The sequence below is a fragment of the Nicotiana tabacum genome, chromosome 10 (assembly GCF_000715075.1).
Source record: "Nicotiana tabacum cultivar K326 chromosome 10, ASM71507v2, whole genome shotgun sequence".
Classification (NCBI taxonomy): Eukaryota; Viridiplantae; Streptophyta; class Magnoliopsida; order Solanales; family Solanaceae; genus Nicotiana; species Nicotiana tabacum.
The window spans coordinates 122,033,910-122,056,562 of NC_134089.1; the positions used below are offsets into that span (position 1 = coordinate 122,033,910).

General features: G+C 39.1%; 2 protein-coding genes across 2 annotated transcripts; one reads left to right on the top strand and one right to left on the bottom strand.

Moving 5' to 3' along the window:
- Nucleotides 1-6,815: 6,815 nt before the first annotated feature.
- LOC142165344 (uncharacterized) lies at nucleotides 6,816-9,010 on the bottom strand. Its single transcript, XM_075223918.1, has 6 exons — nucleotides 8,837-9,010; nucleotides 8,598-8,787; nucleotides 8,343-8,501; nucleotides 7,899-8,083; nucleotides 7,550-7,668; nucleotides 6,816-7,272 (listed from the first exon to the last, which is right to left on the bottom strand). Exons 1-6 carry the CDS (start codon nucleotides 9,008-9,010, stop codon nucleotides 6,816-6,818), a joined length of 1,284 nt encoding a protein of 427 aa, XP_075080019.1.
- A 6,218-nt stretch (nucleotides 9,011-15,228) lies between these two features.
- Nucleotides 15,229-18,766, top strand: LOC107759022 (transmembrane 9 superfamily member 12). Its single transcript, XM_016576881.2, has 2 exons — nucleotides 15,229-15,431; nucleotides 16,419-18,766. Exon 2 carries the CDS (start codon nucleotides 16,503-16,505, stop codon nucleotides 18,480-18,482), a length of 1,980 nt encoding a protein of 659 aa, XP_016432367.1. The 5' UTR covers nucleotides 15,229-15,431; nucleotides 16,419-16,502; the 3' UTR covers nucleotides 18,483-18,766.
- Nucleotides 18,767-22,653: the final 3,887 nt, after the last annotated feature.

A 22,653-nucleotide genomic window follows, 5' to 3' on the forward strand; every position in this document is an offset into this window, starting at 1 on the left:
TAAATAAAGACTGAAGGCATGAAATCACGTAAGGCGCATTATAGGCTATAATGAAGCGGTGAAATAGGTAAGAACATCGATTCAGTAAAGATGTGTAAAATCATATAAGTTTAGTTTAAACTTCAAGAAATGCCTATTCAACAATTAAATAGGTAAATGACAGACAAATAAGACAGATAAGCATATAAAGTACTGCCCCTCAAGCTACGATGTAAACAATACCAGCCCCTCGGGCTATCTCTCACATCACAATAGGTACCCACGCTCACTAGGGGTGTGCAGACTCCTAGAGGGGCCCCTTACGGTCCAAGCGCAATATCAAGCCATCTCTTGGCATCATCACTAGGATCTCGGCCTCATATCAACAAGCCACCTCGTGGCGTACATATCTCAGGCCCTCGAACTCATAATCATAATCAATGTTTCCTCACAACATAGGCCCTCGGCCTTACTCAATCAGAATCTCACAGCCACTCGGGCAACAGTAAAACATAGTGCTCAACCCAAAATATCATTTAAAAAAATCATTTAAGTGTTAAAGCAGAGTAAACATGGCTGAGTTATGAAAACAGTAGAATATAGCATGACTGAGTTCAAGTATAAAGTCCAAACAGTGAGGAAATATAAATAAAAATCCCCTAAGGATTCAAATAGTTGGCACGAAACCCAAATATGGCATTCAACCCAAAACATGACGATAACAAATAGTTTTCAATCAAATACGCGGTAAACAGTCATTCGAGATGGATTAAGTCACAATTCCCAATAGTGCACGACCCTACGCTCGTCATCTAGCGTGTGCGTCACCTCAATATGGCACTACGATGTGCAATCCGGGGTTTCATACCCTCTGAATATTATTTACAATCATTACTCACCTTGATCCGATCCAAACTCTAGCCCGTGATGCCTTTGCCCTCACGAATCGACTCCAAATGCTCCAAATCTAGCCACAATCAGAACATAACCATTAAAATATGTTAAGGGAACAAAGCCCACTCGAAAATATCCCATTGACATCAAAAATCCCCAAATTGCTCAAACCGGGCCCTCGAGCCCACGTCTCGGAATCCGATAAAATTACATCAATATAATCCTCATCCTCCCACGACTCTATACATATCATGGACATCAAAATCGGACCTCAAATGGCCCCTCAAATCCCCACTCAAAGGTCTCTTAATCTCAAGCCTTAATTCCTCAATTTTCTTCCTTAATTTCCACTAATACCATGATTAAACAGTGTAAAGATGATCATAAACATGAGTAATGAAGCTCAGGGAACTTCCCCAACTGATTCTCTTCGTTCAGCTTGTATGTTGTTATCTCCTTTGGGATACCTGGCATGTCTGCATGGGACGGGTCCGCATTACTTTTTAAGAATTAACGGAATTTACCTGGTTCTTGGAGCTTGTGGCCGATGAAAGCTTTCTTGCTTTGGTTGTTATCATCGAGTTGGACGGGGTCGAGATTCTCTACGGTTGACCATATGGCTCATATGATTTAGGGGTCCCTGATAATGTCCTTCTCTCTAACACCACCTGACCCCAACCTTGTTAATTGCTATGCGACCTCGGCTTTGCCTTACAATATTTGGGTGTATGTGCAGTCTTGGGCAATGCGGTAGCATTCTTGGATGCTGAATACCCCCCCAAAGGTGGGAAATTTGATGACTTGATATAAGCCAGAGGGGACGGCTTTCATGGAATGTATCCAATGTCAACCTATGATGGCGTTGTATGCCGTATCCTGGTCCATGATGTGGAACGTAGTCTCCAAAGTGATGCCACCAGCCAGGACGGGCAGCATGATTTCTCTAGATGTCCACTCAACTGCATTGTTAAAACTTGTCAGTATGATGCAGCGTGACACTATCATATCCTAGAGCTTCAATTGTGCGAGAACTCGAGGGTGGATGATGCACGCGTCGCTCCCATCATCGACCATAATACGTTTTACATCTGTATCAAAGATGCATAAAGTAATGACAAGGGCATCATAGTGAGGAAAAACCAAACCTTGGGTATTCGACTTATTGAAGATGATACTTTCTTTGAGTTCGTCGTACTGTTCATGAGTGATCGACCGTTTGAGTTTGTGGATGGTGGTGAACTTCACGCTGTTGATTGATGCGTCGTTGCCCCCTCTGATGATCATTTGAATGGTTCGAGCAGGGGAAGGTGGTTTGGGTGGTCCCTGATGCTGTTCACATCTATGGGCGAAGTTGGCTCTCCCTCGATCACTCATCAGCTCTTTCAAGTGCCCTTGGTGAAGCATGTTCACGACCTCTTGTCTTAGGGCGATACAATCTTCAGTTTTGTGACCCCGCTTTTGGTGGAATTCGCAGAGGACATTTAACTTTCTGGTACTCAGGTCGGATCTCATCTTTTACGAACATTTCACTTTTGGGCCGAGCTTCTCCAGTACGTAGACTATTTCTGAGAGGGAAACACAGAAATTGTGAGTAGATAATAATGGGGGCTACCTCTCTCACTTTGGTGAGTTCCTGTTCGTGGCCTAGATGGGCCTTCGTCGTGGAGAAGAGGTGGCATGATGGTGCCTCTAACATGAGGCTCATGTCTTTCCCGATTAGGTCGAGGTCCTGATAGATCTCTCATATTGTTGTTTCTTCGGCCCTTTCTGGACTCAGCTTGTACCGAAGTTAGCCGTTGGGTCGGCCCATTTAGATTATCTTCGTCGGCTCGAACTTCGACACAATAAGCATTGTGTATTTAGTCCCAAGTGGTTGGGGGATATTTCATGAGGTGGCTCAGTAGCTTTCTGGTCCCCCTCGAACCACTTCTGTTCAGTCCGTTTTGGAAGGCTGCCACGGCCATTCCTTCCAATATGTTTGGTAAGGTCATCCTTACTCGGTTAAATTGAGCAAGGAAGTCCCTTAGTCTCTTTCCCAGTGATTGTTTGATGGCAAATATATCATTTACTCTTGCCTCCGCTTTTTTTGCTCCGGCATGGGCTATACGAACTTGTCGGCCATCTCCTCGAATGCTTCAATCAAACGTGCGGGCAGCTGTGAATACCAAGTCAATGCTCCCCCGGTGAGAGTTTCGCCGAACTTCTTCAGTAAGATGGATGATACTTTCTCTTTGGCGAGGTCGTTGCCATTTACTATGGTGACGTAATGAGTCACATGGTCTTCAGTGTCCATTGTGTTGTCATATATTTTCAGGCACGGTGGCATTTTGAAGGTTTTGGGTATTGCATGTAGTGATGCTTCGTCGTTGTACAATTGCTCAACAAAACAACCGGCATCCCTTTTTGGTAGGAGTTTTGGGGCGTCCGATATTTTGTTTATCCTTTCTTGATGCTCTTCCACTTGGTCGCGAAACATTTTGTTCACGTTCTCCATTTCCTCCATTTTCCTCAGAATGGATGTGAGAGTGTCATTACTTGCATCACTAACATTGTGAGTTATACCTGTTACAAGGGGACATGTTGCTCATCTGTCGCTGATGTAACACAAACTCTTGCATCTTCTCTGTTCGGCCTTTGACCAGGCTTGTCATGAATGCTGGTAAGCGTGTTTGTCAACCACGCCTCAAGCAACTTTTTCACTGCCGGTGATGCTTCTTCTGCAGTGGATGTAGAGGCCCCTTTACCGTGTGAGGTTGTGATGCTGCCATGAGGAGGGGGCGATCTGTTTCGCCTAGGAGAGGTATTCGGTGTTACATCTTCATTCTCCGTTTCATCAACTTCGTTGATGGTGTGAAGGAGATTGGTGGTGAGGTCGGCTATTGCTTTCCTTTTTTCATCTCTGTTGCCTACCATGTTAGATTTGTGCACATAAGGAAGTGTAGGGTTTTTGCATTTTTTTAGATCTAGAAGGAACTAAAACTCCAATAGAAAATCCCCACAGACGGCACCAAATTGTTTGACCAAAAAGTATAAACTTTTTGTTAAACTAATTAAATGAAAAGATTAGGGGCTAATCCTAGTTAAAGATAATAACTTTAGATCTAAAATGGGTTTAAGTGGGTGATGTGGGACCATGTTAAAACGGGTTTAATGCAATATTTATTAAATGTTACGGTAATGAATGAGATGAGAATAATGATACGCAATAAATACAATAAATGACACTAAATGTAAATAGAGGAAATGATTCACCCAATATTGAAGGAGATGGATGATTCCTCTCTCTGACAATGATGTAAGACAAATGAATATGAGAATATAGGAGGCTTTTCTCGGATCTGATACGAGAAATGTGGAATAAACAGCAAATCGAATCTCTTTGGAAAGACAATGTTTGTATTTTACTAGAGAGTCAACTTTTCAAGAGAGTTCTTACCATATAGAATATTACATTCCTTTTACCTTATCTCTCCTACTATTTATATGGGATATTTCCAAAGAACCCTAAAAGGTACAACAAGAGGAATATTCAAAAGAATATTTCCTTTTGAAAATTCCAAAACTATACTATCCGTTACATCTCTGCATGCTACTCGACCTCGGCCCCAAAAGCCGCTCAGTGGCCTGTTCTGTTGATCACTGATCGACCTCGGCCAAACTGCCCATGATAGTTACAAATCTCACAATAATCACATCCTCGTGCTAAATTTTCTCGGTCGAATTTTGACCCATACAATTTGTTCGTTACAATCGGTCCACAGTGTCCACGTGTTCACTTTTTCTACTAGTATGTCCACTTACCCAACAATGAGTATCACATAAACTACAATGATTTATATGTCCTTCACACAAAGCAAAATTTGTCGATACCAATTAGATAAAGGTTGAATAATTTAGACATTTTCGAACCCTAGTTTTCGAGTTTTTAATTTCCCACAACTTGACGGAGAAAAATAAAATAACCAAAAAAGTAGAAAAGAAGAAGGGGATAAACTTTCTACAATTACAACTTCTTAATTGTTTGGAATGAAATAAATCAAAAGTAAATATTAGACTCTTATAGACCTTCTTGTGAGAAAATTTATTAAGGATTTTTTTCCAACTAAGATATACTACATGGTTAAATCCGAGAGCTAGTTCATTAAAACAAACTAGAAGATTTGGGTAATACGTCATTTGGCTACATCAATAGTGAAAAAGATATTTAATTTGGTCTGAATATAAAGCAAGAGATTAATATCATAATGAACTTTATTCTTTAGGTTACTAATTGTGTAAATTCAAAATTTAATTCGAAATCTTTCTGATGCAACAAAGAAGAATTAAGATGAAAAGAACTAATTCAGGAGTTGCAGCTCGAGGAAGATGAGGCTAAATCAGGGACTGATCCGAGATATTTAGCTAACTCGTAAGAGAGAGAGTATAGAGAGAAGAGAGATGTTATTATATCTGAATGAATATGTACAAGGCAGAATAGTCTGGTAGACACTTTTACTTATTCGGGTTTGACATCCCGTTCCCCCTACTCCGCAAAGTTTCAACCAGGCACTTAAACTTGTTTAAAACATTAATTTTAAACTACTCTGACCATTGACCAAACTTATGTGGCCTTTGTTTTGCTGAGTCAAACAAAATAAGTGATTGCACGCTCCTAAAAGCGAGTAACTATACAAAATTTGATTAGTGAGGTACTCCCAAGTAGCTTGAGCAGCATCAACACCTGACCATTTAAGCAAGACTTGACATGCATCCTTGTTTCCTTTCTTGACCAACCTCCTGCTCAAGATGCCTTCAGGATCAGGACAGTAAGGACTGGATAAATGCAATACGCGTGGATGAGAAATGGTAGCAGGAACTTCATGGCATTTCTTAAGTTGAGACAAGTGGAATGTTGGGTGAATCAAAACATATGCAGGTAGTAGTAACCAATAAGCAACAACTCCAACCTTCACAGTAATAGGATAAGGACCAAAATACTTTGCTGCAAGCTTATTGAATGGCCTGGAAGCAATTGAGATTTGTCTATAGGGTTGTAATTTCAGATAAACCCAATCTCCTACCACAAAGCTCCTATCAGACCTATGCTTGTTAGCCATGTCTTTCATCCTCTGCTGAGCTCTGGCCAGATGGAATTTCAACAGCTGTATTACGGCTTCTCTAGCAGCTATTGATCGATCAACCATATCAGTAACAACTTCACCAACCAAATAGGGAAGATGTATTGGAGGTTTCTGACTACAAAACTTCATAAGGAGTGCATTTGATTGTAGTATGATATGTAGTGTTATACCACCATTCAGCTAGTGGTAAATGAGCTGACCAATTGCGAGGACTGTCAGAGCAAAAACACCTAAGATAAGTCTCCAAGGTTCTATTTAAAACCTCTGCTTGACCGTCAGTCTAAGGGTGATAAGCAGTGGATCTTTGTAACTGGACACCCTGTAGAGCAAAAAATTCTTGCCAAAATGAACTAAGGAATATAGGGTCCTTATCACTTGTCATTGTAACAGGCATGCCATGAAGCTTGTAAACATTATCTAGGAATCATTGGCCACTGACTGAGCAGTATAAGGATGCTGCAAACTCATAAAATGCCCATACTTGCTCAACCTCTCTACGACAACAAGAATCACCTCTTTGCCATTAGACTTAGGAAGACCTTCTATAAAATCAAGGCAAATATCAGTCCAAACACCTTTAGGGATTGGAAGAGGTTGCAGCAATCCAGGATAAGCCGATGCATCATACTTATGCCTTTGACAAATGTCACATTTGTTAATAAATTCTCTAGTATCCTGGGAAAGAGTTTTCCAGAAAAATAGAGACTTTAACTTCTTGATTGTTGCATCCATGCCTGAATGACTTCCCTGGAGAGTAGAGTGCCACAACGTAATAATAGATTGCCTGAGTTGATGGTCTGCACCTACAACCAATCTGCCTTTTCACCTCAACTGAGAATTAATCCAAGTATAAGATCTGAAAGATTGAACTTGTAATTTTGTAATTAGCTCCTGTAATGCACCATCTGAAGACCAAGTTTCTTTAATCTGAGCATATAAGGGATCATTAGGGGACAACAATGAAATAGCTAGAAGTTCAGCTTCCTTATTTCTAGACAAAGCATCAACGACCTTATTCTCATTTCCCTTCTTACACTCAATAGAAAAGTCAAAAGCCATGAGCTTAGAGATTCCAGCTACTTGGAACTCTGTATGTATGTTTTGCTCCAACAGGTATTTCAATGCCTTCTGGTCAGTTTTGACAATAAAGTACCTTCCTAGGAGATAGTGTGACCACTTCGTGACAGCAAAGATGAGAGCTAATAGCTCCCTATCATAAACACACATAGATTGATGTTTAGGAGCCAGTGACTTACTAATATAGGCAATTGGATGTCTCCTGTTGCATCAAGATAGCACCAATGCCTATTTCACTTGCATCAGTCTCAATAATGAAAGGCTTCGTATAATTGGGCATGGCTAGAACAGGTGCAGTCACCAGGGCATTCTTCAGTTTTTCAAAAGTTGTTGTAGCTTCAGCTGTCCAATTGAAGTTGTCTTTTCTGAGCAGTTCGTTTAGAGGTTTACAAATTGCACCAAAACCTCGGATGAATCTCCTGTAATAACCTGCTAATCCTAAAAATCCTCTCAGCTATTTTACAGTAGTGGGAACATACCATTGTTTAACAGCTAAAATCTTTTTAGGGTCTGTAGCCACTCCTTTTGCACTAATAAAATGCCCTAAGTATTCCACTTCATGTACCCCAAAAGCACATTTGGATGGCTTAGCATACAGCTGATGTCATGCCATTAACTCAAACACAACCTTTAGATGCATAATATGATCAGACATATTTTTATTGTAAATTAATATGTCATCGAAGAAGACTAAGACTGACTTCCTGAGAAGGGGTTTAAAGACAGAATTCATAAGACTTTGGAAGGATTATGGAGCATTAGTTAAGCCAAATGGCATAGCTAAGAATTCATAGTGTCCTTCATGAGTTTGAAAGAAGTCTTATGGACATCATCAACAGCCATCCTTAATTGGTGATAACCAGCTCTAAGATCAATTTTAGAAAAAACCACAACACCCCCCAATTCATCTAATAAATCTTCAATAATTGGTATAGGGAATTTATCCTTAACAGTCAGCTGATTTAGATCTCTGTAATCAACACAAAGCCTCCAGCTACCATCTTTTTTCCCCACTAAAACAACAGGAGAAGCATAAGGACTGATACTATGTTGTATCACTCCCTAATCCAACAGTTCCTGCACAAGCTTCTCGATGACATCCTTCTTTATTCCAGAATATCTATTAAGGCCTCTTACTAACATGTATTGCTTTATCTATGAGAGGAATTCTATGATCGAAGGAACCTCTATGGGGAGGCAATACAGTAGGAATTTCAAAAATGCTAGTATATTGCTCCAATAAGGTAGACAAAATAAGAGATATCTCATTACCTTGAGAAACTTGTATGCTATTACAATGAATACCCTCTATCGCATTTGTGATTAAAGACATCATAAAAAATTGAGCATCGTCCACAGGCTTTTTATTCAGAGTGCTGGTTTTAGTTAATTTCAGCTTGCTGCTAGCCCCTCTCAGCACATGTTTCTTTCCTTGATAGACAAATTCAATTGCTCAATTTTTGAAATCAAATAAGATTCTACCAAGAGTACTCAACCATTGTACTCCCAATACTATATCAACATTACCCAAGGGCAGGAGTAAAAAGTCTGAAGAGAATGTAGTGCCCCATAGCAGCCATTGCAAGTTCCTACATACTGACGCAGTTTGCACTCGTCTTCCATCAGCTACACTTATGGATTGTTCAGCTATGGGACTAGGCTTGCACCCTAATTTCCTGGCCACCTCTTCATCAATAAAATTGTGGGTGCTTGCTTCCTATATCAATCAACACTTGTAAAGGTCTCTTTTCATGATAACCAGTGACCCTTGTGGTCTGATAACCTGTTACTCCAGTAAATGCCTGCAGAGAGATTGTCATTAGTTCATCCGATTCTATATTAATTTCTAAACCTTGCTCCAATTCATCTTCACCAATAACTCCATATTCATCATTCACATCTACCATTATATCTGTTTTCTTGCCTTGCAAATATGCCATGGTTCATATTTTTTGTCGCAAAAGAAACACAGCCCCTTGGCCCATTTTTCATCCATTTCTGCAGCAGTTAGCCTTCTACCAGGCAATTTGTTAAGTTTACTAGAATTTGGTTCAAAAGGTTTCTTAAATGTAGGATTTGATATGGGAGGTTTTTGGTAATTATGATGTTTAAAGTAGGAAGGGGTAGGTAATATAGAGTTCTGTGGTTTGAAGTAAGGTTTAACTCCCTAAGACTGAGCTTGTGCTTCGAAAACACCCTCTTGTAATCTAGCAATCCTATAGGCTTGCATCAAGCCCTTGGCGACTGAATCTTAACAGCTTTATTCAACTCTGGTTTCAAACCCCCCAAGAAACAACTAATAGTATTCTGATTTGATATATTGACCTCAGTCAAAAGTCTATCAAACTCAGCTTCATACTCCTTTACACCTCTAATTTGCCTTAAATTCTTAATTGCCTCCATAGGGTCTTCAAAATCTTCTCCAAATCTTTCATTCAAAGCTAACACGTATTCAGTCCAAGTAGGGAACACACTTGTATTCCGTGACCTCATATAAGATCTATGCCAAGCAATGGCTTCCCTATCAAAATGAATTGAAGCCACCTTCACTCTCTCATCAAAAGAGATTTCTTCCATAGAAAAACCTGATCCACCTTATACAACTAAGACCTCAAATCATACCCAGAAAATCAAGGAAAATCTAATCTGGAAAATCGGGTAAAGAAATTACCAATTGGAGTAGAGCCTGCTTGAAATTCTCGAGGTCGATTCAGACGACTCTGGCCCATCGAACAGTCACTGTCAAATGGAGATTCAATTCCCAATTGCTCTGTTTCCTTTCCCTTTTGTTTAATGAACCCAATGGCCTCCTTGATCTCAAACAACTCCTTATCAGTTTGTGTATTTCGATTAGTCAAGCTAGTCATACCCTCCATTAATTTCTGCAACTGTTCTTGAATTTCTGAAATTTTACCATCCATTTGGTCAATAGGTTTGTCTTGATTTTTATCCCGACCCATGTCGATGCCAAGAATCGAGCAGTTCTGATACTAATTGATGCAACAAAGAAGAATTAAGATGAAAAGAACTAATCCAGGAGCTGCAGCTCGAGGAAGATGAGGCTAAATTAGGGACTGATCTGAGATATTTAGCTAACTCGTAAGAGAGAGAGTATAGAGAGAAGAGAGATGTTATTATATCTGAATGAATATGTGCAATACAATTGTCGTGATACTTACACTTCAGCTGAATGAAGGAATCTATACTGCTAACTACCACTCACTTCCGCTAAATTCTTATAACAAACTGTAACTAACTTCTACCAGTACTAACTAACTCTACCAACTCAGCTTCTTCTCAAGGCTCAATTCTGCAATTGCATCACTTTCAGATTTAACAAGATTTCTACCTTATTATTGAGAAAGTAAAAGGTTCTTTTTACTCCATAGATTACAATAAAAGATCATTTCTTTATAAGTTATTTTCGGTTCCCTGTTCAATTTGTCCATATTACAACCAGAGCAAATTGTATCAAACTGTTGTTCTTCTATTACTACCCACAAAGCTGACACTGGGCTCCTTAAGAAAACAAGATATATACTTGAGGATTTTGTCTAGTGACTATTTTACAGGTGTTAGTAGTTGTTTTCCCCGTTAGCTCTAGCTTATTTTGCACTTTCCCTTTTATTTTCTCCAAAGGACCAGATCGTTTGGTTGTAGTTTTGGAGCGGCTAATCCCAACATAAAATCCTGCATAAGATAATATAGTATTCCGTTCGTACATAAGAAAAAGATAGTCCCTACATAATAAATGCAATATTTGATTGGCGATATTAAATATTACCCCTGTTAAGTTACACGAGAATTTATATATATTATTGTGTATGAGATAACATGTTGAATAGAATAAGGGGCATTTGCATCTATACCCGCTTTTTGTGTCACGTTTTAACTTGTTCTCGTTTTGCAAAAAAAATTACAAGCGTACCCGCTTTTTCGCATAACTTCAGCATACGGGGCTGAAGTAGCAACGACAATCACGCAAAACTTCAGCATTCTAGTAGCCGGGCCTGAAGTTCAGCTCTAGAGCTGAAGTTTTTATTTTGTAACTGTTGAACTTCAGCTCTAGAGCTCAAGTTTTTGTTTGTAACTGGCGAACTTCAACTCTAGAGCTGAAGTTTTTGTTTGTAAGCTTCAGCTCTAGAGCTGAATTTTTTGTTTTGTAACTGTCAAACTTCAACTCTAGAGCTGAAGTTTTTGTTTGTAACTGGCTTTTTGTTTCTAAGCTTCAGCTCTAGAGCTGAAGTTTTTATTTGTAACTGGCGAACTTCAGCTCTAGAGCTGAAGTTTTTGTTTTGTAGCTGTCAAACTTCAGCTCTAGAGCTGAAGTTTTTGTTTGTAACTGGCTTTTTGTTTCTAAGCTTCAGCTCTAGAGCTGAAGTTTTTGTTTTGTAACTGTCGAACTTCAGCTCTAGAGGTGAAGTTTTTGTTTGTACTAATATTTTACTTGGCTAATAATGCAGACAAAGCGTCCCAGACACCATCATTTGCTATTACAAGTATTCTTTCAGCTGATGATAATTGTTTGAACAAAAAAAAATATTAAAAAGAAAGCTTGTGTAGCATTAAAATATTAAAAGATTCAGACACATTTAGAGGTTTTCATTCAAAGAAAAGAATTTCTTCATAATATTAGGAGATTTCAGAGGCTCTAGGAAGCAAGAAAGTGAATTATTTCAATTAAAATAACTTTCTGTTTACAAATATTACCTAAAAGAAAGTGAATTATTTCAATTAAAATAACTTTCTGTTTACAATTACTCAGAGGCTCACTATGAGTAATTGAAAATGGAAAGTATTACTAGACTATCATAATTTGCTATAACTTTTTCAATACAGAGGTTCAAAAAGATATTAGATCATTCTGGGACGCTTTGTAATAGCAAACAATTAAATTTTTTTGCATTATTAGGTCAGTTGAAAGAATATTAATTGAGATAAAACGAAGAAGAAATAATCTGCACCAACAGCAACAGAAGAAAGAAGAAGAAAACGAAGGAGGAGAAGGAGGAGGAGAAATGGGGCTGAAGTTATTTAAAAAGTGGGTACAAGTTAAAAGTTTTTAAAAAAAATAGGTATAGGTTATTTGGTCGCCCAAGCAATTTTTACATAGAATACGGGTGCTAGCAATGCAAAAATTAAACTATTTAAATAGAAATGTCTTTTGTTTAAAAATATAAGTAAATTGATGAACAATAATTCTTTCATTATTAATTATCACATAACAATCAATTTATTATTAATCACCGTATAAATAAGTGTTGTATTAAGTGAACCAAATGACTCAGCGCGACAATTGAACGGTTGAAGATATTTTTGCCCTAAAAAATTGAACTGAAAAATTAAAATTTAGAATATGTTGGCTAATTCCTAAATAGTAGCCTTTAGAGTGGATACCCGGTGTCATTTCTACACAGCGAAGATAGAGACGCAGAGGCCCATGTATGAGAAAAATAGAGAGAAAACTACCCTCTATAGCCCCTCAAAATTTTAATAGCCCATGTTTTTCCCCTTTGACCCGAAATGTCCTCCGGCCCAAACATATTACATCTAATAGCCCGAAATGTCTATTTTGTATATTTTTTTGTATAGTAATAGTCGATTTTGTATATATTTTGTGTAGTGACAGTCTATTTTGTATATTTTTTTGTATAGTGACAGTCTATTGTATATAAATTGTACAGTGACAGTCTATTTTGTATAATTTTTGTATAGTGACAGTCTATTTTGTATATATATATTGTGTAATATACCAATATTCAATTGTAGTGATAGTCTATTTTGTATATTTTTTGTATAGTGACAATCTATTTAGTATAATTTTTTGGTATAGTGACCGTTTATTTTGTATATATTTCAACGTTATGCATAATGGATATTCAGTGGTATTTAGGTTTTTTCTTTTCATCTCCATATACAAGCGCACACTCATTTTTTGTATAATGACAGTCTATTTTGTATATATTTTATATAGTGACAGTCTATAATATATAAATTGTATAATGACAGTCTATTTTGTATAATAATCTATTTTGTATAATAATCTATTTTGTATAGTAACAGTCTTTTTAATATATTTTTTGTATAGTACAGTCTATTTTGTATATTGGAGAATCACTAGCTAGGAGGGGAGAAGGTGGGTTAGGAACTTCAAATAAAATTGAAGAAGCTTGCATGGAAATCTCAAGCTCTGAATTTATGCTATGTGACACATATAAAAATGTATATGGATATTCTCTTTGCAAATGTATGTCCATACCTCCATACAACCACAAAATTGTGTTAAGACCAAAGCCTGCTCTCAACTCTCTCTCTCTCTCTCTTTTTCTTCTTCTCCGGCACCATTTCCGGCGAAACTCCGGCACGGAACTCTCTATAGAAACTGCTCGAAATTTCCTCCCAACACAGCAAAAAAAAAGAGGAACGTGTCAAAAACATATAAAGAGTCTTAAGAGGACCACTACAGTCCAAAACACTTTTCTCTCTATAATGGACCACCGACCGTCACCCACTTTCCCTCCTTTTCCGGTGACATTTCCCGACTAAAAATACTGCACGCCCAAAAAATGCCCCTTAAACATCAATTTTACATAAAGCCACGTCCTTTGCATTTTAATTTATCAAATATTAACAATATTATTGGGGCTGATTTGGTATTTTAACGAAATGGCTACTACACCAAACACAACCACAGCTTTAACCACCGTGGACTCCACCGTCGGCGACGGCGAAGGCTCGATCGACGAGCTTAATGCTAAGGCAGTGCACAAGAGGTACAAGGGCTTGTGATGGTACGGACAAAATGCTGTAAAAGGAAAAGGGTGTGCCTACCTTTAAGGGTCTGTTAGGAAAGCCACCGGGTAAATTGATGTAATTACTAATGCAGTAATTATATAGTTATGTAATTAAGATGACCTGTTTGTTTGTCATAGTGTAATTACAGTATAATTATAAGTTTACTGTTTGGTTGTACAAGTATAATTACAAAGTTAGATTAAATTTAAAATTAAGTAATTAAGAAAACTTAAAAGTTAATATAATAAATATATGCCTATAAATTTTTATAAGTATAAATAATATTATATTTGGTATTTAAGATGTATATTTTTCGTACATATATATATTAATTAGCAATCACATATTTATAACTAATATTATAAAAATAATTTATATATATTTTGTAAAAAACATCGTGGAATTCATGTTTGATAAAATAAATTAATATTTTATAAATATAATGTCATAGCATTAACCAAAACTAATCTATCAATTCTAACTCAAAAGTGAACAACATGCCGACCAAGTAATTACTTGGCTAAACAAACATGCCAAAGAAAAATATAATTAAAAGTATATTTTAAAATTTACAATTTCAAAAAAAAATTAAAATAATAGATTTCAAAAAAAAAATAAAAAAAAAATATTTTAAAATTTCAAAAAAAATTAAAAGTAAAAATAAAATAAAAAAATTAAAATAATAGAAATAAAAGTTATAAAGAAAATAAATAAAAATAAAAATAAAAAGTAAAGAAACTAAAAAGCAACCTTCTAATTACCATCAATTCTTACCTCCTCCTTGAGAATTGGAGAGTGTAATTACATTCCTCCAATTACATCCAATTTCATGCTGACCAAATAATTATTTGGCCAAACAAATATGGCAAACTGTGTAATTACACCCAATTACATCCAAATTTATTTCCAATGTGACTTTCCAAAACACGCTCTAAGGCTTTGCCTAGCTATAATAATTAGTTTTTGGCTTCAAATTATATAATAGATTTGTGGGCTAGAGATTGTCAAAAGTTTCCCAAATCACGGTACAACAACAACAACAACAATTCAGTATAATCCCACTTAGTGGGATCTGGGGAGGGTAGTTTGTACGCAGACCTTACCCCTATCCTGGGGTAGAGAGGCTGTTTCCAAATAGAACCCTGATATCCTTCCCTCCAAGAACTTCCCACCTTGCTCTTGGGGAGACTCGAACTCACAACTTCTTGGTTGGAAGCGGAGGTTGCTTACCATCAGAGCAACCCCTCTTAGTTCCCAAATCACGGTAGAGAGTTAAAACTATATTTCCCCTTTTGTCCCCAATGTACAGGAGCGATAGATCTACCAAATTATCAAGGCAGATAGTACAGCAAGATCTAAAAACCTGATTGAAACTCACGCGATAACAGGTCCCCACATATATAACACGCGCAAACGGTTTTTATTGCAAACTCCAGTGCCCTCTGGATTACACTTCACGACTCTTTTGCCTTTTCCCCCTTTTCTTCAACCCCATCTGCCAAATTGCAAATCCCCTTCGATTTCACCGTCATTTCTCACTTTCCAGATCGCTCACTCACTCCGCCGGTAACCATTTAATTGATTATTATTGCTTTCTTGTTGTATTTATAGATCTACTTCAATTAATGCTCCAGTTACGCTTTGTTCGCTTTTCTATTTATAGCAGGAAAACTTTATTTAGTATACCGCAGAAACGGATCTAGGATTTTAAGTTAGTAGCTGTGTAGGTTACTGTACTTACTAATCCTTCTTTTTGTTGTTGTTAAAATGAGTTAGGATATACTAGCATAAATTTATACGTATTTGTTAATTAAAATTTTGTATATATAATTCGAGTGAAGACAGCACTGTGTTTGTGTGTTCGTGCATCCGCTGCACTAAGGTGGATCTGCTCGTGCTAGCATTAGATTTGCGTTCTTGTTAGTTGAGTTATTTCATTTGTGTAGTTAGATTTGAATGAATGGTTGTTTCTTTTTTCTTTTTAAATCATGAAATTTAATATGTATAGTAGTGTGTTTGAGTTGCTGCTAGGCTGTTCAGTAATACGATCTATTGCGATATGAAGTTGTTTCTTGCTCTATTGACAGTCAGAAAAGTTTATCCAATACGTAGAGGTGGATTTAGGATTCAGTGTAGTAGCAGAGGGATTATTTTTGCACTAACTATTTCCTTGTCATAATGAGTGCAGAAAAATATACTTGAGTCTAGGTGTAATTGTTGTTTATACATAAATTTGAGAATTTGTGCACTTTCTCTTGCTGTAGCTGGATCTGCCTAGCATGACCATCTGGTTGTGTCTCACTACTAGTATTAGTTGGATTTGGGTTAGCTTGATTTGAGTTACTTCTGGATTTCATTTTCTTCTGCTTCACTGGCGTCTAGATCTTATGAGTGATTAGTTGCGTAATGAGTGGTTAACTTACTACCAACTTCAATATGTACGATAATATGTGTGAGTTTCTGTTAAGCTGTTCACTAACACGATCAATGTGGATATGTAGTTGTTTCATGATCAATCATAAGGAAGATCATTAACACTGATCCTTATTGCAGAGTTCCTGGAGTAATCTACAGAGATCTTGTATTTTTTGTGGTGGATCAAACTAGTTTTCAGGCGATCGGTGTTTTTGTTGAGCAATGGCTTCCCCGTTGATTTCAACGAGGAGATATTGGGCTGTTTTCCTTTATGTCATTCTTGTTTCTCATGCCTGTAATGGGTTTTATCTTCCTGGAAGCTACATGCATACATATTCAACAGGTGAAGAAATCATTGTCAAAGTGAATTCTTTGACTTCGATTGAAACTGAACTTCCATTCAGCTACTATAGTCTTCCTTACTGCAAGCCCCCAGGTGGAGTCAAGAAAAGTGCTGAGAATCTGGGAGAGTTGCTCATGGGAGATCAGATTGACAACTCTCCCTATAGATTTAAGATGAATGTCAATGAATCTATTTACCTGTGTACTACCCCACCCTTAAATGAGCATGAGGTAAAGCTGTTGAAGCAGAGGACCCGTGATCTGTACCAGGTTAACATGATTCTGGATAATTTGCCTGCTTTGAGATATGCCAACCAAAATGGGCTCAAAATTCAGTGGACAGGGTTTCCAGTAGGTTACTCACCACAAAACAGTAACGAAGATTACATAATCAACCACCTTAAGTTCAGGGTTCTGATTCACGAGTACGAGGGTGCTGGAATTCAGATAATTGGTACTGGTGAAGAAGGTATGGGTGTCATTTCAGAGACAGACAAGAGTAAAGCATCTGGTTTTGAGATTGTTGGGTTTGAGGTTGTTCCATGCAGTGTCAAGTATGAGCCAGAAAAGATGACAAAACTCCATATGTACGACAATTCTTCATCCATAAGTTGTCCACTTGAACTTGAGAAGTCTCAAATAATAAGAGAGCAAGAAAGAGTGTCTTTCACGTATGAGGTTGAATTTGTGAAAAGTGATATTAGATGGCCATCTCGATGGGATGCTTATCTGAAGATGGAAGGTGCCCGGGTCCATTGGTTCTCAATTCTCAACTCGTTGATGGTAATATTTTTCCTGGCTGGTATTGTTTTTGTTATCTTTTTGAGAACAGTTAGAAGGGATTTGACCAAGTATGAGGAATTGGATAAAGAGGCTCAGGCACAGATGAATGAGGAGCTTTCTGGTTGGAAGCTTGTGGTTGGTGATGTTTTTAGAGAGCCAAATCACTCAACGTTACTGTGTGTTATGATTGGAGATGGGGTTCAGATTACTGGAATGGCAGTTGTCACTATTGTTTTTGCTGCATTTGGTTTCATGTCACCAGCTTCACGAGGAATGCTGCTAACAGGTATGATATTGCTTTATCTCTTCCTGGGAATTGCTGCTGGTTACGTTAGTGTGCGTGCTTGGAGAACAATAAAGGGCACTTCCGAAGGTTGGAGATCGGTTTCTTGGTCAACTGCGTGCTTCTTTCCTGGGATTGTCTTCGTCATCCTCACTGTGCTGAATTTCATTCTTTGGGGAAGCAGAAGTACTGGAGCACTCCCCATCTCATTATTTTTCACTCTCTTAGCACTCTGGTTCTGTATTTCAGTGCCTCTCACCCTCTTGGGAGGATACCTTGGAACACGAGCTGAGCCTATTTCATATCCTGTGCGGACTAACCAGATTCCTAGGGAGATCCCTGCACGCAAGTATCCCTCTTGGCTTCTTGTTCTTGGTGCTGGAACTCTGCCATTTGGAACCCTCTTTATTGAACTCTTCTTCATCCTCTCTAGTATTTGGCTTGGACGGTTCTACTATGTTTTCGGTTTTCTGCTTATTGTCCTCCTCCTGTTGGTTACTGTTTGTGCTGAAGTTTCAGTTGTGCTCACTTATATGCATCTTTGTGTGGAGGACTGGATGTGGTGGTGGAAAGCATTCTATGCATCAGGCTCTGTTGCTCTCTATGTGTTCCTGTACTCCATCAATTACTTGGTTTTTGACCTCCAGAGCTTGAGTGGCCCAGTATCAGCTATACTTTACCTTGGCTACTCTTTGATAATGGCAGTCGCAATCATGCTGTCAACTGGCACTATTGGCTTCCTCACATCATTTTACTTCGTGCATTATCTTTTCTCATCAGTGAAGATCGACTAAATGGTTCTGCAGGGTGATTACGACTGTTGGATGGCTAAAGACCTTTTCTGTCTTGTCAAAATTTACCTAGTCCTGCCAGAAAGAGTATCTGAACTGCAGCCAAGGACCTTTGTACTTCCTATTTTACTGTCATATTCTGAGGCTAGATATTTTGTTAGTTCAAAGTTGTGATTTAGCTTTTTCATCCTTCATTGTGTTTTAATCACATTTTCCCATATTTCTTGTATCTTGATAACTGCTACTTTCAATGGAGAAATTACCAGAGAACTGATTTTAGCTGATTATCTTACTTTGTAATTGAAACAGAGGATAGGTTTAAGGTGGTTTTGTTCCATATCACTTTTGGAACGAATACTCTGGTTATATTTGGGTTCATATTTAAGTCCCATGCATAGATTTGGTTGTTGCTATATTGCATCATGTGCTGGTTACTTCATGAGTAATTACATGGATTTTGTCATGCGGCTGGATAGTTTTCTCAAATGCACTCTTTCTGAACTCCATTGATATTCGAAGTGATTTCTAGCTTGTGTTCTGACATTGCTTGAGTTGTCCATTGATACACTTTACTGGACGTTTGGTACTGAACCGTGTCTCGGATAAGAGGTTTTAACGATGCAGAATGTGTGTTTCTTATGATGCTCTTATTCAGTCTCCATTTATACTGCTTCCCATGGTTGCAAACTTGCAATTTTATTACTCCGTTTGTGCAACTACTTCATAACTAGCGTGCAGAGTACTTTTTACGTTTTTTTTACTTCCAAATGATGTTGTTTGGGTTAGCTTGTGCTCAGCTTTTCTAATTATGTATAATTACTAGGTGCTTGCTAAATCCCACCATAGGTATTGTCACAGGGGTGATTTGTGTCACTCGAACTCAACCCGAGGTTCACCTCCGTGCGGCAGTCAAGCCCAGCCTTGACTTCAGCCTTTCCAACACTTAGTTTTATTGTTAGGGACGTTTGCACTTAGAAAGAAAATAGACAGCAAAAACAGTAGATAAAGGCACACACGATATACAGGAATTTCTTCCCAACTTGTATTAATATGTGAATACAAGAACACAATAGCCAACCCTATGGCCAAGACAAAGAATTCCCTAATTCCCTGCCCCAAAATGGTTTTCCCACCCTTAGGAAATGACTTAGACGAATTTTGGCTACACAATGCCTTAGACTAAGTTCTCTGCCCCGTTTTGGACAGCCTAGGCAAGTATTTATAAGGCTACAATCAGTTGATAAGCCCCAACTGATGGGCAAACAAGTTAAGACAAAGTACAAAAACGTGGGCACACTTTTTAGGCCATGACCAGCATGTCTTGGAAGAGGTTGCAACTGCCAATTGCTAAAGCACATGTTTTCCAACTGCTGCTTGTGCACAACATGTGTCTGATTTTCGCCCAGCTGCTTTGTGCCAAGGCTGGCATTGCGCCCAACCTTGCCTTTGACACTGCTCCGCGCCAATGTCATTGCCACAGCTAGCCGCCCGCTGACTTAGCCGCACACATTCATTGTCACAGCTGCCCGCCCATGTCAAGTCGCCCCCGACTTGATCAAATATGTCCGTATCATTTGCCATTGCTTGTCCCGCCTTGCCTTGCTTTGACTTGCCATGTCTTTGCCCCTGCTTGACATAGCTTTGCCTTGCCATTGTTTTGCCAACCCGCACATCTAAGTAAGATGCGCCTTGCTTCCATTCAAGGTGCGTTTGTCGAACCCCGCATTGTCCGTCATGCCGAGCAGCCCATCATGATGTTGCCCAATTTTTCAGGTTGTGTGCCAAGGCCATCATGAAAATCCTTGTCACAACCCACACCTGCCGAGGACCTTTGTCAAGGGGCTAACAAACCACCCCCACCAGAAGAATTCGTCGTCCTCGACGAAGCAGCTTCCGCATTTTTCAGCACCACCATAGGCCCTAAATATGCTGTTGCTTGCCCATGTTCTTCCTCGTTTGTCTCGTCTTCACTCTTTTCTTCAGCAAACAACGCTGAAAGCCGTTCAATTCTTGGACAATCCCTCGCCATGTGTGGCCCTTTGCAAATAAAACAACCATCAAACTTGCTGTTTTGTCCCTTGTTTGTCGAAGGTCCAGCACATTGCTTTCCCTTCTCATTGCTATTGCCCTCAACAGCATTACCCTTGTCATTTCCATTTTTCCTCCACTCTTTTACCTTGTCCTTGTTCCCGTTTTTGGACTTTGAAGTAGTAGAGAAATCAGAACCATCTTGTCCCAACCGGAAATCACCCAACGCATCCGCAGCAGCAATGGCACTAGGAAAGTCTTTCACATTTTGCCTTCGGAGTTCCATTTGTGACCACGACTGCAACCCGTAAAGGAAATTATGCAGCTTGTCTTCCTCAGACATGTTGCTAATATCCAACGTCAAAGAACTAAAATCCTTGACGTAATCCCTGACCGTTCCAGTTTGTTTCAACTTCTTCAAACGATCTCTAGCAATCCAGCCCGCATTGCTAGGAAAGAATTGATCCTTCAACTCTTTCTTCAGCCCTTCCCAAGAGTCAATCTTCGGCCTACCAGCACTTACATCATCTGCCACGCGCGTACGCCACCACAGCTTTGCATCGTCCACCAAGTATATAGTCGTAATGAGGACTTTGTCTTCATCTTGCACTTTGGCAGCATGGAAGTATTGTTCCATATCCCACAGGAAGTTTTCGAGTTTCTTGGCACTCCTTGCGCCATTAAACTCTTTAGCCTCCGGAATTCTGACCTTGGTACGATCTGCTCCATGCTGTGCTTCATCATTGCCAACAGCACGACGCAGCAACCCATTTTCCATTTTCAGATCTGTGCACTCCTGGCTCAGCCTGTTCATCTCAGCCTCAAGATAGTCAGAAATTGATCCTCATCAACAATTTCGACGAGTGCCTCTAATGCAGTAACCTTTTCCCTCAGTTCTGCGTTGCCACCAGCCATTCTTCATCCAACCTAGCTCTGATACCAATTGTCACAGGGGTGATTTGTGTCACTCGAACTCAACCCGAGGTTCACCTCCGTGTGGCAGTCAAGTCCAGCCTTGACTTCAGCCTTTCCAACACTTAGTTTTATTGTTAGGGACGTTTGCACTTAGAAAGAAAATAGACAGCAAAAACAGTAGATAAAGGCACACACGATATACAGGAATTTCTTCCCAACTTGTATTAATATGTGAATACAAGAACACAATAGCCAACCCTATGGCCAAGACAAAGAATTCCCTAATTCCCTGCCCCAAAATGGTTTTCCCACCCTTAGGAAATGACTTAGACGAATTTTGGCTACACAATGCCTTAGACTAAGTTCTCTGCCCCGTTTTGGACAGCCTAGGCAAGTATTTATAAGGCTACAATCAGTTGACAAGCCCCAACTGATGGGCAAACAAGTTAAGACAAAGTACAAAAACGTGGGCACACTTTTTAGGCCATGACCAGCATGTCTTGGAAGAGGTTGCAATTGCCAACTGCTAAAGCACATGTTTTCCAACTGCTGCTTGTGCACAACATGTGTCTGATTTTCGCCCAACTGCTTTGTGCCAAGGCTGGCATTGCGCCCAACCTTGCCTTTGACACTGCTCCGCGCCAATGTCATTGCCACAACTCGCTGCCCGCTGACTTAGCCGCACACATTCATTGTCACAGCTGCCCGCCCATGTCAAGTCGCCCCCGACTTGATCAAATCTGTCCGTATCATTTGCCATTGCTTGTCCCGCCTTGCCTTGCCATGTCTTTGCCCCTGCTTGACATGGCTTTGCCTTGCCATTGTTTTGCCAACCCGCACATCTAAGTAAGATGCGCCTTGCTTCCGTTCAAGGTACGTTTGTCGAACCTCGCATTGTCCGTCATGCCGAGCAGCCCATCATGATGTTGCCCAATTTTTCAGGTTGTGTGCCAAAGCCATCATGAAAATCCTTATCACAACTCGCACCTACCGAGGACCTTTGTCAAGGGGCTAATAGGTATCCAAATAACTCTTTTTGTCAAAGGTTTAGATTTTTGGATGAATCACTTAGGATTTTCTGCCTCTGTTGGAACCAGAACCCTGGTCTCTCATAGTTATTTATGACTTCAGACTCTCCGTTGCAACTTCTTTTTACTTTTTTAAATTTGATCTTTTTCTTGCCAGCTACAGAACTCGGAAAGGCAAATATGGAGCAGAAGGCGAAGACTAA